At 46.1% G+C, this 16,668-nt stretch overlaps 1 protein-coding gene across 2 annotated transcripts in view; it reads left to right on the plus strand.

Moving 5' to 3' along the window:
• Positions 1-16,668, plus strand: part of ARHGAP35 (Rho GTPase activating protein 35) — a 114,198-nt gene that overhangs the window by 47,450 nt on the left and 50,080 nt on the right. For both annotated transcript variants that reach the window (XM_043437944.1, XM_043437943.1), the window contains one exon: positions 8,101-8,245. In XM_043437944.1, the coding sequence (XP_043293879.1) occupies positions 8,101-8,245 (145 nt within the window). The remainder of the gene's footprint in view (positions 1-8,100; positions 8,246-16,668) is intronic.

A 16,668-nucleotide genomic window follows, 5' to 3' on the forward strand; every position in this document is an offset into this window, starting at 1 on the left:
CTACCCGGGAAAGACTCCAGTGTGTGCTGCAGAGGGGCCTGGCCCGACTCTGAGCCCTCGAAGGCCAGGTGAATACCTTGATCTTAAAAATGGTATTGGGATGCCGACTGGACCTTGGATGTTCTGATTCCTGAAAGAATTTTTTCTTTGAAAAGAAATACTCTTGCTCCATGGGCTTCCCGGATGCCGCTCGTGGTAAAAAACCTGCTGCCAGTGCATGAGACAGAAGCGATGCGGATTTGATCCCTGGGTCAGGAAGATGCCCTGGAGGAGGGCATGGCAACCCACTCCAGTATTCTTGCCTGGAGAATCCCATGGACAGAGGGGCCTGGCGGGCTCTAGTCCACAGGGTCGCAAAGAGTTGGACACGACAGAAGCGACTTAGCACGCATGCACTCTTGCTCCAAAGCGCATGTCCGTCCGTTCTTTGAGGAAAGACACATTCAGCTCCACGCGTGGGCATTCCCTGAGCGCCTGTGTGCCTGGCGTTGTGCTGAGTGTCATGCGTGTGGCAGTTGTGTTCGTCTAGTTTACCACAACAGAATGATAGACCTTTACCCATGTATTTACATGCATTTTGAACATGGCCAGAGTGAAGGTACAGGGTGCTAAGGAATTGTATGGCAAGGAGTTTTACCCGCAACTGGGGTAGGCTGTCCGGTAAAGCTCCCTGAGGAAATGATATATGAAGCTGAGACTTTTTTTTTTTTAATAATTTATTTTTGGCTGTACTGGGTCTTGGTTGGCACATGCAGGGCTTTTTCTAGTTGCAGCAAGAGGGGGCTACTCTTCATTGCAGTGTGCGGGCTTCTCGTTGTGGTGGCTTCTCGTTGCGGAGCACGGGCTCTAGGTGCGTGGGCTCAGTAGCTGTGTTGCACAGGCTTGGCTCCGAGACATGTGGAATCTTCCCGGACCGGGGATCAAACCTGTGTCCCCTGCACTGGCAGGCAGATTTTTAACCACTGCAGCACAAGGGAAGTCCTAAAACTGAGATTTAAGGGGTAAAGCAGGCAAAAGTCAGTGAACATGGAGGCTTCTTGGGGTAAAGTTTTGAGGAAAAGGTGTGGAACTTGAAACTGAGAAAACGTGGCATGTGCAGAGAGTGAGGGAGACCCAGGCAGAATAACAGAAGGCCACGGATCCCTGTGAAAGGCTCTGCATATACTTTCCTACATTCGTTGGATGCCTCCTGTGTGCCAGGTCCAGTGCCAGGCATTCGCACATCCATTTTTTTCATCATCTGTTTCTCTTACCAGTCTTAAGGAAGTGATGTTTTAAAAAATCCCGGTGTTAGAGATGAGGACACTGAGACTCATTTAGTGCTCCTAAGTTAGTGTGGTTACTAAGCGGAGGAGTTGAGATTTGGGAACCCCAGTCTTCTGACTTCCATTTTCTGTGGGTTTTTAGAGTCCAGTCTCTGAGAAGGATGGTAATATTCAATAGCCAGGCACACACTTGGAGCACTCAGTCAACCAAGTCAACTTGTTCATTGCAGACAAAGGACTCTGGTTATTATCTAGAAACATCTATTTCCCCACACTGCCCCCTAAGAACAGCGTGGTGGTTTGTTTCTAGCTTCAGTGTCTGCTTGAATAGAGGACAAAAAAGGCATGGAGGCGCTGAAATAGCAACTGGGACTTGGAGAAATTGTTTTGAACTGGTGTCACTCGGTTCTCAGTTTATTTTAAGCCCAAAGAACTGCTGTAGTTTGTTTTTGGTGACAAAAATAGGCTATCTCTAACTATCTGCTTTAGCTTAGCACACCTGTTCTTTTTTTTAAAAAAATGACAATAGGCAACCTAAATCTATTTTTCAAAGAACAGAAAATTGCTCTGATCTTCACTGAGCCAACTTGTTCTCCTCTACCGCCTAGTGATACTGACATATCTTTGTAGAAACTCAAGTTTTTTCAGCTCGAGTCAGGGAATCACCTCTACTTCCACAGAGAAAGGCCTTCTGAATACTTTTTATCCAGTATTTGGGAGGAGGCTAGCAGGTAAAAGCTGAGCCCCACAGCTCTGAGAAGTCCAGATTCAGTGAGTGGCGAATCGGTCATGAATGTTTGTGAACATTTCCTAAAACTAGTGGACCCTCCTCTCTGCTTAGCCTCCTGTTGCACTGGCCATTTAGCAGGGATTGACCCAGATTCGTGCCCATGTACCATAAGCAAAAAGCTAGGTCTCAGTTTGTCCTGGGGCCCTTGAGGGGATGGCATGCCTTTCTTGCCTTTCCCATCTTGCGAGAGGGAGGGTTCGGGCTGCTGGGAGACTTCGTGCTGCTCTGTGGCCCATCCCTAAAGGAAGATGCTCCAAGTGTGAAAGAGACGAGGCTAAGCATTTGTGCTTTCATGATAGAGTTTGCCGGCAAGATCAATTCCATCCTTGGGTTTTCTGTTAAACTTGGGCTTAGATTTTTTTCAGAGCCAGAAGCAGGAGCAGCAGTCAGCCAAGAACACAGTTTGGGGCATGAGCGAGTAACTTACTAATTGAAGAGGTCCTTTGAAAGCTGTGTTGGAAATATGCGAGAATCACCACCAATCAGAAAGCTGTGATGTTGGATACGGAATGCAAGAGACCACTTTGGGAAAAACCTGGAGTAATGTAGTTGACGGAACCTCTGGGTTTTCTAAGATTTCACCCACTTTGCAGTCACTTCAGGGTGGGCCACCTTGCAGCTTGACAGACCGTATGGGTGATCCTCTCGGGCTTTGCTTGTTGCATCGCTTTCACTCTCAAGAGGGAGAATGCTCCATTCAGAGGACACTGTCCCGGTTCCAGACTGTGCTCTGTATGACAGTCCTCCTCAAAAATAAAAAACACAGGCTGAGTTCTGTTTTTTATTTACTTTTTTAGGTAGGTTATCAAGCATTTAGAAGGCTGTGCTAGGTGATACAACTCCAGTGACCATATATTCTGACCTTAAAATCTGGATAAATCATTTGATGTGGATAAGGGTATCTATGGAGACCGGGAGAAAATATTTGAAGTTGACAGTTTTGGATCATTACATATTGTTCCTGCTGTTCCCATAGAAGATAGAATATTCTTTATCCAGAAGGGGTGGTTGAGCTCCCCATTGAAGCTATGGGAGACTGTTTTTCCTTTGTAATTCAGTTGGTATTTATCTGGTGTCTAGATCCCCTTTGCTTGCTGTAGATACATATCTTCTCTGATACCAATTAGATTATAAATGCATCGAGGGTGAGAGAGGACTTTGGTCTTAGTGTTAGCTCTGCTGCCAGTCTGTTATGTGACGTTGGGTGTAATTCATTAAAAAGGAAAAACAGGGGCTTCCCTGGTGGCACAGTGGATAAGAATCTGCCTGCCAACACAGGGGACATGGGTGTGATACCTCGTCTGGGAGGATTCCACTTGCCTCGGAGCAACTAAAGCCGTGTGCCGCAGCTGCAGAGCCTGAGCTCTGGAGCCGGCGCTTTGCCGCGCGAGGAGCCGCTGCGGTGAGACGCTCGTGCTCTGCAGCGGGGTAACCCCTGCGCCCCGCAGCCGGAGAAGCCGCGTGCAGCAACGAAGACCAGCGCGGCCGAAAAGGAAATAAATAAGTTTTGTTGAAAACAAGGAAAATTGCCTAGATTCCTGCGTACTAGGAACTTAGCCCGTTGGGAAGCCGGTCCCGTGTGTATGTAGGCGCCTGTTCCTTGTCCAGTCTCGCAGTGACACAGGGGATTGATTACCTCACGTGTTTCTTGAGATGGAGCCTGTGATACAGAACTGCCAGTGTGAGCCTCAGCTCCTCACGTCCTAGGGAGAGCAGCACAGTGTCAGAGGAAGAAGAAAGACGCTCTCCCCACAGAGATGGTCCTCATCTCAGCTAAACGTGAAAAACTGTGAAGAAACACGGGCCTTGTATTTCATTGGAAACGGTTTTGTTCAAGTGTCAGCTGCGCATGCGGCTCTGGAACCCAGTCATCTTACAGACGGGTAGAAGGGCATCTCCTCTTGGCTTTTCCTTGCTGTTTGGCTGGCATTCTAATCCTTTTCTTGCCCTGTGAACTTGGAGGAGCTGTGGGGTGGGCTTACTGTCCCATAAGCAGGAGTTTCCCCTTTATGCTCTTGTTTCTGAAAGGCCAAAAGGCCAGTCTGCCTTGGGGCAGATTCCAATCACTATTTCTCCCCACTGCAACACTGGCATAAACTGTTGGTTTATTTCTTTCTACTTGATTAGTATCAGGCATTAAGGGAACTTTGAAGGAAAAAAAGTTTTTTGCTTAAAAAAAATTCATAGGTTTTTAAGGAAACTGTGAAGTAAAGAACAATGGACTGTGTTATTTATTCAAAAAATACCTATCCATAGGACAAAGTGAGGAGGTTTTGAGCTGACCCAGTCCCTTGTTTGTGTCAGTGGTGTTTCATCATGGAGATAGGTCACGAAGGAGAGAGAACATGAGGCTTTGACACTCGTAGGTCACTGGCCTCTGAACCCTGGCTCTCTCAGTGCTGGGTGTGAATCTCTGTGAGCCTCTGATTTCACATCTGTAGAAAGGGGTTAATAACCCTCACCTTGAAGGGTGGTTGTGAGTTTTCAGATAAGTGCAGAGCACCTAGCACAGAGTGTCTAGCACACGGCCACTCCTGATAAATTCCTCTTATTTTTCCATTTTGCACCTAGTCAGACTCTAAACTTAGACATGCAGATGTGTAGCTTATTCTCAGGACTTGGTTTCCTCTAGCTGGCTGCTTTTTTTCAGTCCAGCCCACTAATGAGCGAGCCCAGAGGAAGATAGCTGTTGGGATGGCGTTATTTTCTTCTCTCCAAGGACCTGCTGCTGAGAGCACTCCGCCGACGCCCTAATGAGTGACACATGTCTGACCTGGGACTGAGACATCTGGCAGACCACTCAGAAGAATGGCATTTCCATCTCGACATGTGCCCAGTAACCCTTCAGATGCCTGCGGTGTTGCCTGTCATGGCAACAGTCCTGCCCGACTCTTGGCCTGTACCGCAGTCTTGATTTCCTTCCTCAGAAGGTTTGGAATTAGTTGCGCAAGAATCCCTGCCTGATTTTGTGACACCCTAGAGAGCCTTCAGTTATTTCAAGGGAATATTTTGGCGTTCTGTAAAGCTGAGTTTGTTTAAATCTTAGAGAGAATGAGACTGAACATCCGTGTCATTCAACAAGGGGAGCTGATGCTGTTGCCGGAGCTCACGTTCCATTTGTAAGTTGGAGTGCTGAGCTTGATTAGATCTTATTAGACTCTGAGGTGAAAGGGTAAGAGCAGCTCTCTAATTTAGCCTTCCATCTGACGGCAGGGTCTCCTTGACAATGAATGTTGCCCGTCGGCTGCAGCCTCTGCTTTGAACACTGACAGAGCAGTCCTTTCCTTTTTAAACAGCTGGGGGAGGGGGGATGTTTGTTTTTTAAATTTCTCTGGCCAAAATTGCCTCTTCGTCTTCATCTCGTCTCTCCCAACATGACTGTACAAGATAATCTGCTCTCTTTCCATGAAATAGTCCTGGTAGCTGATTGAAATAGCTGTCATCATGCCCCATTCTTTCTTTGACCAGCTTAAACATCCCTGGTGTATTTTATGTGAGACCTTATTGCCTTTAGAAGTTCAGGTTGTCGGTGTACCCTCAGTTATTTATTTAGTCATCTGTTTGTCCTCCATATCCCAGGGACTTCAGGTGAAGGTAATGAATCATAGTGGCTAAGGCCGCAGGTTTTGTAGTCAGAACTGACGGGCAAATAACTGAATTTTTCTGGGATTCAGCTTCTTCATCTGTGAAGTGGAGTTTTAAACACCCATACCCACAGATCTATTGTGAATCTGGAATGAAATATACATATAAAGAATTTTAAGCCAGAATCTGGTACTTAGTAAGTGTGCAGGTGATGGAAGCTAAATTTTCTAGCTAACTTAAACTGTTAGGACACACTTCATCAGCTCACGTATTGAGAGGGTGGAGGAAGTATGACATTAACATTTACTGTCTGTTTACTAGAACTATGGTCAGAGGCGTTATAGTGATTAGAAATGGCTTCCTGGCAGCTCTCGTAAAGGTTTTTTTTTTTTCCATTCCATAACAACAGTTTATTAGGAAGCCTCAAGGTTTTACTGAAGAACAATGGTATTGTTATGGTAGTTTTGACTGGCAGATTCTGCCTGATTGGGGTTGGCCAAAAGAAGGCCGCTTAAATCCAGATGGTCTTCATTGTATGTTCAGACTCTGCAGCTTATAGTTTAAGTGCTGCAGCCTTAAGAGAGAGTGGACTGTCAGTTGACTCATTGCTGCCCGGTTGCTGCTGTGTGTGATGGAAAACACTCAGTCCTTCTCCTTCTTTTAGTAACAGCTTACACTCTTGGGCGACTGTGTTGCCTGGGCACCAAGCCCCTTCCAGTACATCATATCATTTCACCCTCAGGACCGCCTTGTGAGGAGGGTACCGTCCCCGGGGTGCTAAGCAACTTGACCACAGTCATAGAACCTGTCCCTTGGGATTCAAACCCAAATTCTGTTAGATTTGGAAGCTTAAATCCTTTATGTTGTACTTCATCTAAGTAAAAGATTCTGGAGAGAGGCTAGGTTGGTTAAATTATTTCATGTGAAGATAAATTGTAAGTCACTTTCTTTTCCATACTTCTTTGATAAAAAGTGTGAAGTCAGGGCCTGTTTGCCTCAGGCAGTCTATACAGGGAGATAGCAGCAGCCACGCCCCACAACCTGAGAGACCATGGCAGTGGTTTTACCAGGAATGGGCATGTTGCAACGACAGGGATGGGTAGGCTGTGTGGAGCGCAGGTTCTTCTCTGGGACCCTTGGATCCATTCATGCGGCATTACAGTTCTCCAAATCAGTTAGCTGGATGTATGAGGGTTGGACCATTTTTGCCTTTGGTCTGTCATGTCAGATAGTATCCACCAACAGCCCAGGATAGCCTTGTTCTTTCGTGTGCGTTTTATTCTCACCTGTTCTTTTTTTTTTTGCCACATGTTTGCAGAGAAAGTCCTCAGCGAATCTCAGACTAAATAGGAAGTGATTTGTTCCCATGTAAAGGGGGTATGAGAAGGAATGAGGATGAGCAGGATGAGGAAAGGGAACGATCGATACTGACCTATTTAAGCTAGTTAGCTGTCCCCTTTAGTGGACTTTATCCAAAAGCATTTACCTTGATCCTATTTGGTTGTTCTCCTCTTCAGTAGATACTTTAATAACAGGCCAGAATTTGAGGTATATTTCTGTAGCTTTAGAAAACTTATCATTGGTCTAGAGCATTTTTTTTTTCCTTGTGTGATCTTCAAAATAAAAGGTTTGAATAATTTTGGAGCAAAATATCTCAGTAATGTTTATGAGCATGGACTTTGGAGACAGACCCTCCTGAATTTGAATCCTCACACTGTCACTTACGCACTGTGCCCTGTGAGACATTTTCCTTGGTAAAATGGAATGCTATAAGGTTGAATAGAAATGGTATCTGGGACTTCCTTGGTACATAGTAAGCTCCCCAGTAGTTGTTGCTGCTTCTGCTACTCCTACTACTTGAGGGAGGTGACTTCTAGGAAGGAGCAAAGAATTATCTTACTTGTCATGTCTGATTAGTTGGTTTTACCCTCTCCCAATGCAGCCCATTGGGAGTTAACCCCAGACTGATACATCAGAGCGAGTTCTTCTGGGAACTTTCAGCAGACTGTGATCTTTTGTCTGGAAGGAGGAAATTACTAGTTCTCAATTCCACTTTTTAATCTTTTAAAAAAGATTTTAGCCATCTTTTGAGTGTATAGTATCTATTATCTGTGTGGAATGTTTGGAATATTTCCTGTTTACTCCATCGCACACCTGATAAAGGATGTTGGCCGGTCCTCTCATTGTTATTAAATAAACATGGCCTGCTTCTTATAAACACCTTTGTTCTGATAATGCAGTTTCACACTCAAGGTGTGACTATCTGGCAACTTGCCAGCATCTTGTGTGATACTTGGAGAAATGAGATGAGTAGGTGAGTCTCTTTATCCTGCTTGAAGTCTTTTTTCCTAACAGTTTCCGTACCACCGTGAGTTCCCCTCTGGAAGCCTTACTGATGTTTGAGTTGTGTGTTGAGACTGATTTTGTTTTTGTGCTTTTTTCCCCCTCTCTCCTGGACAGAAACCAAAGCCCAAACCCCGGCCATCCATCACAAAGGCGACCTGGGAGAGTAACTACTTTGGGGTGCCCTTGACAACTGTGGTGACTCCGGAGAAGCCAATTCCTGTGTTTATCGAGCGATGTATCGAGTACATTGAAGCCACAGGTAAGTGTCACCTCAGAGAAGTTAGTTTTCACTGTCTGCAGGCTGCTTTCTAGAGGGTAAGCCATCTGGAGATTCTGGAATCATGTCTGGTTTCTGTGAGATGCTTTCTGAGAAGGAGCTGTCGGACTTGTGGCTCCTCCGTCTTCATGTAGTCGTGAGGCCTCTGGGCGCGTGGGAGGAGGGCAGCCGTGGCGTCAGGACGGCAGGTGGAACTGGTTAGAATACCTCTCTGTGCGCCCCCAGCCCCCTGTCATGGCGTGCGGCCTGTCTCCCTCTTCGTCTCTCAGCAGGGATAGGGGCTTATTTATCAGGGACCTCGACACTGTTCTGGACACAATAACACATTTTGGGTGAACAAAAGGAATGTGTAGTTGGCCATCAGTCAGGTGCCTGAAATTCATATATTGATAGGTTTTTTTTCCTGCAGTAAAAAATGAATCCTTAGATACCATCTTATCAAGCAGCTACATTTCCAATTCCATTGACACCTTGGTGTTATCACAAATACTGACTGTCTTAAAATTTTCTGTGTTGCTCTTAAAGTGATAAAATTTTACCTGTGTTGAAAAACATTTATTTTGTTTATTTAGAGCTCCTCTAACGTAACATGTCTCCTTGGTGTTTCTCCCTTCCTCCCCACACACACACTTTTTTTTCTTTTTGGCCATGTCGCATGACATGAGATCTTAGTTCCCCGACCAGGGATTGAACTCAGTCCCCGGCAGTGAAAGCACAGGATCCTAACCATTGGACCTCCAGGAAGCTCCCACCCTTGGCATTTCTTTTGTAACCCCTGGAGCTTCCTTGTTTCCCTTGGTTTTCTCCTGGATGCTGTGAAAGCTGATGAGCTTAGAGGAGGTATGGTGGGCACATGGTTATGTGGATTCTTGAGCTTTAGGAGTTAAGCTCAAGAATATTACAGGCTTGTACTAATTTGAAACCAAGGTAGGGATCATAATCTCCCTATGTGTTCTTTCTAATTCCGGTATTACCTGTAATGATATTAACTATTGTGTGGTATGGACAGCCTACTGATAATTTCAGTAGCATTTTAAGCTGAGTGATGGTGTTAATATTTACTCAGGTTGTGTCAAATCAGGGGAACTGGATTTCAAATTAAGTGCTCTGTAGACTTTGAGTTGTTACCAGGGTTTCCTCAGTCACCCCAGGATTGACTTTGCATAATCATGACAGATCTGCAGTTTCGTCCTTCTGTACCCAGAGCCTTTTGTCAGCATCCATCTTCTTGACCTTGGTTTTATATCAGCTTCTTCCTGAACCTCTGCCTTGGGCAAGGAGGAAGTGTGCAGGAAGCAAGTTAGGTATTTCAAGCCTCTGCTTGTTGACCCAACACTTCAGAGAGATAGTTTGTAACATTTAGAGGGGTTGTTCCCTAACTTTAAAAAAAAGTTACCAAAATTTTAAGTTGTAAGAAATTTAAAAGTTACAATTTCAGGTTCCTTAAATGTTAACATTTTACTGCATTGCCTGTGTCATAGGTCCCTACCCTACATGTCTGTGTATCTTTTTTCTGAAATGGTTGAAAGCTACAGACATGATACACCTTTATTGCTAAACACTTCAGTGGATGTTTCCTAAAAGCATTCTCTTTATGTAACCACCGTGCAGTTATCAAAATTATGACATTAATACCCAGTACTAACCTATCTAATCTATAAATGTTTCATTTCATTAGTTGCCAGATTAACATCCTTTAAAAGCAGAAGGACCTTTTTTGGTCCAGGAGCTAATCTCAGACCACATGGTACATTTAATTATGGAGTCTTTTTAGTCTCCTTTAATCTGAAACAGTTCAGTTGATCTGTTTTTCATGATCTTGATAATTTTAAAAAATACAGATCAGTCATTTGGAGGAGCTTCCTCAACTTGGGGTTGTTTCTGTTTTTTTGATGTTTCCTTATGACTAGGTTCATGTTTGCCCTTTTGGAAGAAACATCAGGGAAATGAGGCTGTGTCCTCGGAGCATCATACCAAGTGGCGTGTGTGGTCAATGTGTCCCATCACTGGAGATCTTCTCCTTGATCCCTTGATTAAGGTGGTGGTGTCTGCTGAGATTCTCCACTATAACGCTACTCTTTCTCCTGTTATCTCAATAAGTACTTTGTAGGGCGATGCTTTGAGACTGTGTAAATACCTGTTTTCTCCTACTGTTTTCACCTTGCTTGGTGGCTCTGATGGTAAAGAATCCGCCTGCCAGTGCAGGAGACCCAGGTTCAATCCCTGGGTCAGGAAGATCCCCTGGAGGAGGGCATGGCAACCCACTCCAGTATTCTTGCCTGGAGAATCCCATGGACAGAGGAGCCTGGGGTCCTCTACAGTCCACGGAGTCACAGAGAGTCAGACACGACTGAGCGACTAACACATGCACATAGTTTTAGTATCCACTGATGCTTCTTCCTTGAGACAATGATCGCTCTAATTCCTTCTTCATTTATCGGTTAGGATTCTCCTGTCAGGGTGAGCTTCCCTTTTCAGGGGGAGCCTCTTAGGAGTGGGCTCCTTGACTGGCTTGCCTGTGGTAGCAACAAATGCTTGAAGTCATCCTCTAGGGTAGCACCCCCTAGCTTACCACCTCAGTGGGCTTGATCTATCATTCCCATCTTGCTTCTCCCGACTCTTAGCCTGAGCTTAGCTTTTTTCCCATCCACCGCTTCTCAGTACTCTTTCTTACCTGAGAGTCCTTTCAGGTGTGACTTCTTCAGCCCTGCCCCCAAGTCACCAGCAGCCCCCACTGAGTCTCTGCTTCTCTTAAAGTTCCATTGGATGCCCCATTGCTCACCCTGACACCCCAGAGCTTGGAACTTCAGCGTCCTCTCTGACTCATCGCATCAGTTCCCACGTATGTCACTCCCCCTCCGCCATCTCTTGGCTCTGTCTTCTCCACTTCACTTCTCCTGCCCCGCCATCACCGTCCTCCTCAGTCCATCCCAAGTCTGTGACAGCCCCTCTCCTGTAAACCTCTTCTCGCTTCCTCGTCGCCTTCCAGATGCCGACCCCTCCCTCCTGCACACAGTCCTGCCGTGGTGTCTGCCTGCCTTCTTCCCTCAGTCCTTTCCTCCCTCCCTCCCTCCCTCCCCTTCTTTGTTTTATACCACCGCAGGCATTAATTTTAAAATTGTTTTACAGGAATACACACAGTGTATCAGAAGGGTATGGCCAGAGCAGAACTTCTTTGCGTTTCTCTGCTTTGCGTATGTCCTTTGTGAGGTTTGAAATGTGTCCCACATTCCTCCTTGCCTCTGGAACTTGTCCTCATTCTTCAAGACTCTTCCACCCCCAGTAGCCCTTGGAGTGTAACCTCCCTGGTAGCTTTTCTCAGCATGTTTCAGTCCCGAGAACAGGATTCTCTGTTCCTCCAGACTCCGAGAGCCCGGCACACAGTGTCCATTGGTTGTTGATGGAGTGATTGGTTTTCAACCTAGAATACCGTAATTCCATTGTTTTCTTCTTTCTTCTTTCTTCTTTCTCCCCTTAAATTCTAATCACAAATTCTAGTCACATGCTTCCCTTCATTGGCATTAATTTCTATTTTTATAGAATTTCAAGAAAAAATTTAGATGTGGTATCTGTGAGCTTAATGTGTGTTGGAAGCAGATGTCTTTTGAGTACTCAGTTTCCTAATAGAACTTGTTTTCAGCTTCCTAAAATTTAAGCATGTTTGTTGTAATAATTCAACAGAAGGCAAAAGCTGTGAAAAGGAATTTAAAGATTCATTGATCTTCCATTTAATGAAACCACTGTAGGTATTTTGATGTATTACCTTATAGTCTTATTCCTCTGCATGTATGTGTGCTTAGTCGCTCAGTTGTCTCTGACTCTGTGACCCGTGGACTGTAGCTCTCCAGACTCTTCTGTCCATGGGGATTCTCCAGGCAAGAATGTTGGAGTGGGTTGCCATGCCCCTCTCCAGGGGATCTCTCTCAACCCAGGGATCAAACCCAGGTCTCCCACATTGCAGGTGGATTCTTTACTGTCTCAGCTATCAGAGAAGCCCAAGAATACTAGAGTGGGTAGCCTATCCCTTCTCCAGGGGATCTTCCTGACCCAGGAATCGAACCGGGGTCTCCCGCGTTGCAGGCGGATTCTTTACCAGCTGAGCTAGCAGGGAATCACCTGTGCATGTGTATAGGTTTTTGATTTTACATAATTCAGATTATGTGGTATTACAGTTCTCAAAAATTGTGTAGCATAACTCAGACGATGCTAAAGAGCCCTGAGTTTACCAGCTTACCTATTCCTGTTTTCCTACAGAAAAAAGAACTCAGTAACCGAGAGTTATATCAGAGAACCATTATTTGAGATCCACTGTTTTTTAAACCAGACATTGTTTTGTGAGCATTTTCCCCTGTCATTAAATACTCTGTGAAAATACGGCTTTTAATTGCTGTACAGTGTTCCATTAAATGGCTGTATTACCGATAATTCAACTATTCCTCTGTTGTCTGGCCCCTGTAGCATTTTTTCCTGATGTACTTAAAACAGATTCGCTAGGAGAGGCATTTGGGAAGAGTGATACATCGCTTCAGATCTGCAGTTAGACCGCATTTAGAATCTTTGTTCTGCCATTTGCTCATCTGTAAACTGAAGGTGATGACAGGGCGGCCTCCTCGGGCTGCCAGGTTCAGGGGGCCTTGCCCGTCGGGCAGCGGGTGTGGCGCCCGGCCGGCGGAAGCGCTCTGTGCTTGCTGCTTGTCGTGGTTAACTGCACCTGTAGGGCGTTTGGTCTTCCTGTTGCTGGTCAGCTTTACCGAGTTATGACTCTTCTCTTTTCTCCCTAACTTTTAAATTTGAAAATGGTAAAATCCATGGAAAGAACAACACCGTAATCTCCCCATACTCACCACTGGTTACCATTTTGCCACTTTTACCCTTTCCCCCCACAATTTGTATTGTTGTTAAGCCATTTGAAGGTGAGCTGCAGACACCATGTCACTTTGCTCCCAGAACATCTCGGGATATATCTCTAAGCTTAAGAACTTTTTCCTCCATAACTGCAATAACATTATCAATTTTAAGAATTGTTCAGTCACTCAGTCGTGTCCGACTCTGTGATCCCATGGACTGCAGCACACCAGGCCTCCCTGTCCATCACCAACTCCCAGAGCTTGCTCAAACTCATGTCCATCGAGTCGGTGATGCCATCCAACCATCTTGTCCTCTGTCGTCCCCTTCTCTTCCTGCCTTCAGTCTTTCCCGGCATCAGGGTCTTTTCCAATGAATCGGCCCTTCGCATCAGGTGGCTAAAGTATTGGAACTTCAGCTTCAGCGTTAGTCCTTCCAATGAATATTCAGGATTGATTTTCTTTAAGATTGACTGGTTTGATCTCCTTGTAGTCTAAGGGACTCAAGAGTCTTCTCCAACACCACAGTTCAAAAGCATCAATTCTTTGGTGCTCAGACTTCTTTAAGAATATTAGCATTAATTCAGGAGCATTTCTTATGCTGCCTGTGTTGACTCAGATTTACTCAGTTGACTTACAACTGCCTCTTATAGCTGAATTTTTTGTGCTAGAATCCTATCAATATTCACAATGCATTTAGCGATTGCCTCCTTAGTCCCTTCCAGTTGAGAACAGTTCTCTCTGCCTTTCTCTCTTTTTTTTTTTTAATGATGACTCTTTTTGAAGAGTCTAGACAGTTGTCATGTAGACTGTCCCCTTCTGTGGTGTGCTGTCTGTGCCTCCCCAGTGTCCTCAGCCCCCTTCTGACACCTCATCATCACGTGGCTCCTGTCTGAGCCGAGGGCCGGACCACAGACATGGCGGGCGGGCCGCATCACTGCCCCCTCCCTCCCTGGACAGAGCACAGCTGTAAAGTGGGCTTAGGGACTCTCTTACATTTTGGTGAATGAATAAATTACGGATCAGGTTTTTTCCCCAGCTTGGACTGATTTATACTGAACTTATACTTTTTCTTTAAACTTTTTGTTTTATATTAGAATAGAGCTAATTACCAATGTTGTAATAGTTTTAGCCGGACATAACACATGTATCCATTCTCCCACAAACTCGCCTCCCATCCAGGCTGCCATGTGACATTGAGCAGAGTTCCCTGTGCTGTACAGAAGGCCTTTATTGGTCATCCATTTTAGATGCAGCACTGTGTAAATGTCCATCCCACGCTCCCTGACTAACCCTTCCTCCATCCTTCGCCCTGGCAGCCAGAAGCCTGTAAGTCTTGAACCTGCACTTTTCTTAGGGGAAGTCTGTGCTGCCACCTGACCATGCCCCCTGCCCTTACTCACGGTAGACATTATTACCACACGAGCCCGTTTCCACATGGTAGTCCAGGCAGTCACTTCCAGTCGATTCCAATGATATTCCAGATGAAACGTGTTTGTCAGGACTGGCCCGTGCAGTTCAGGGTCAAAAGTCGTTGTGTCCTGTTTCTGGGTCCATCTCCTGCATCTTGGCACTGTGCTCATCCAGGCAAACAAAATCCTGCATCGTGACTTTCAAGGGCAGTGCCTGGGAGTTGGTGTCCGCCAGCCACGGGGAGGCCTCTGTTGCCAGTCGCTTGCCGCTTCACAGCCAGAGTCACAGCGGGAACCCAGACAGAGCCTCGCAGTGAGGGAACTGGTGTGAACGTTAGGAGTTGGGACGACTTCAGCCATCCCATCACCTTAACAGTATTTTTTTGGGGTCTTCCTGGCAGTTCAATGGTTAAGGTTCTACATTTCCAAGGCAGGCAGCTTGGGTTCATTCCCTGGTCGGGGAACTAAGATCCTACAAACCGTACAGCACAGCCAACAATTTAAAAAAAAAAAAAAAAAAGTATTATGAGAGCAATACACTTGCTCACTGTAAAAAAGTTAATTATTATAAACATAGACATTGTGTAGGTGTATAACAGAAAGTCCCTTATAATCCCAGCTCTCCAGAAGTAATCTGCATTAACAGTTGAATTATATTTTCTGCTAATACTGTCCCCCAAAATGTTTAAAAACATGGGGTCACATTGCAGTTCCACAGCTTTTGTTTTAACACTGTATTTCTTGTGCATCATCTTTTACGATTTCATCTCCAAGCCAACTATGTTTTAACCTCTGACCTGAGAAAGGGTGGCAAGAGTTGGGCTCGTGGGGGGTCCCTGGGAATATGGGGAGAGATTTGTTTGCAGCTAGTTCCATCTTCCTGGGACTGCTGGACCGCGATCCCACATTGCGTGAGAAAATTGCCTGCTCTTCCTAAATACAAACCAGGAAGAAAGGATCGCTGCCTTCTCGCCTCAAAGTGCATCGCGCCTGCGTTCCCAGGGTTCTGTTGGAGCTCCTCCTCTGTGTCTTTAGGTTAGCTCGTAACGTTGTGGGTGGAGATTGGTCCTGCTTTGCACCTGTTTTTTTCCTGAGCTTTCTGACCAGTTCATTTATCCTTGTTCCATATTTCCTAAAATTGGAACGTGTTCAAGAAAGGGCCAGTGGGTAGAAGAGCATTCAGATTGACCTGCAGATGCCTTTAGCCCAGCCCAGGCCCAGGGCCAGCCCCCACGCTCACCGTGCTGGTAAGATGTTAGGTTCTCCCTCTCCTGGCTCTGGTCACACAGAGGGCTGGGAAAGGCACCTACTCCTGCAGCCTTTCTGGGGTCCGCCCAGCAGTGTGTGGGTTGGACTGACTTTATGTTTCTGGCTTGGTTTTTTTTTTTTGGAGGGAACTTTTTCTTCCAGTTTTCACCCATGTGAGAAATTGGTCGGGGCTGTGGGGTCCCTGCTTTCCTTCCATTGCAGTGTGACTTCTTGGTGCAGGGGCGCATCGGCCCCGCTGACTTCAGGTCTCTGTGCTGGGCAGGGAGTGGGAATATTCACTTCTGGACAGTTTATCTCCCTAGAGTTGGAGTGAAGACTCACTTGGAGAGCCTGCTCACCATCCTGAGACTAGTTTCTGAGCATAAGGATGCTGTCTTTACACCTCACGATGGTCACAAAACTGAGGTTTTAAATCCCGAGTCTCTGGGCTAGTTTTGAGTCAAGGCTCCCTTCCCCAAGTTGGGGGAAACGGCCCCGTCGCACAGCACAGATACTCCCCGGGGGAGCTTCCAGGGGTCACCCCTCTCCGTCCCGGAAGGGCTAGTGCGCTGTAGACTGAGAGCCCGCTGCCTGCTCATCCGTGCTCTGCGGCATGGACTCCCCGGGCCCTCAGCCTCGTGTGTCGGCCATTTCACTAAAATAGCATTCTCTAGGAATGAGTTCTTTGACTAATGTGTAAGATCAAGCCACCTTGCCCTGCCTGTGACTTTTAATCTTTTCCTTTTGGCAGTGGGCGAGGGGGACAGGGTGGCAGTGGCAGAATTACTTGGCGTCCAGCAGGCCTTCTCTGCATCGCTTCGCTCACTGAGAGCTGAGCAGCCGCAGCACCTGGAGCAAGGGCCCCGGGCACGGGGAAGAAGTGCTCTGAGGGAGCAGCGGT

This window comes from Cervus canadensis, chromosome 18 (genome assembly GCF_019320065.1).
Source record: "Cervus canadensis isolate Bull #8, Minnesota chromosome 18, ASM1932006v1, whole genome shotgun sequence".
NCBI lineage: Eukaryota > Metazoa > Chordata > Mammalia > Artiodactyla > Cervidae > Cervus > Cervus canadensis.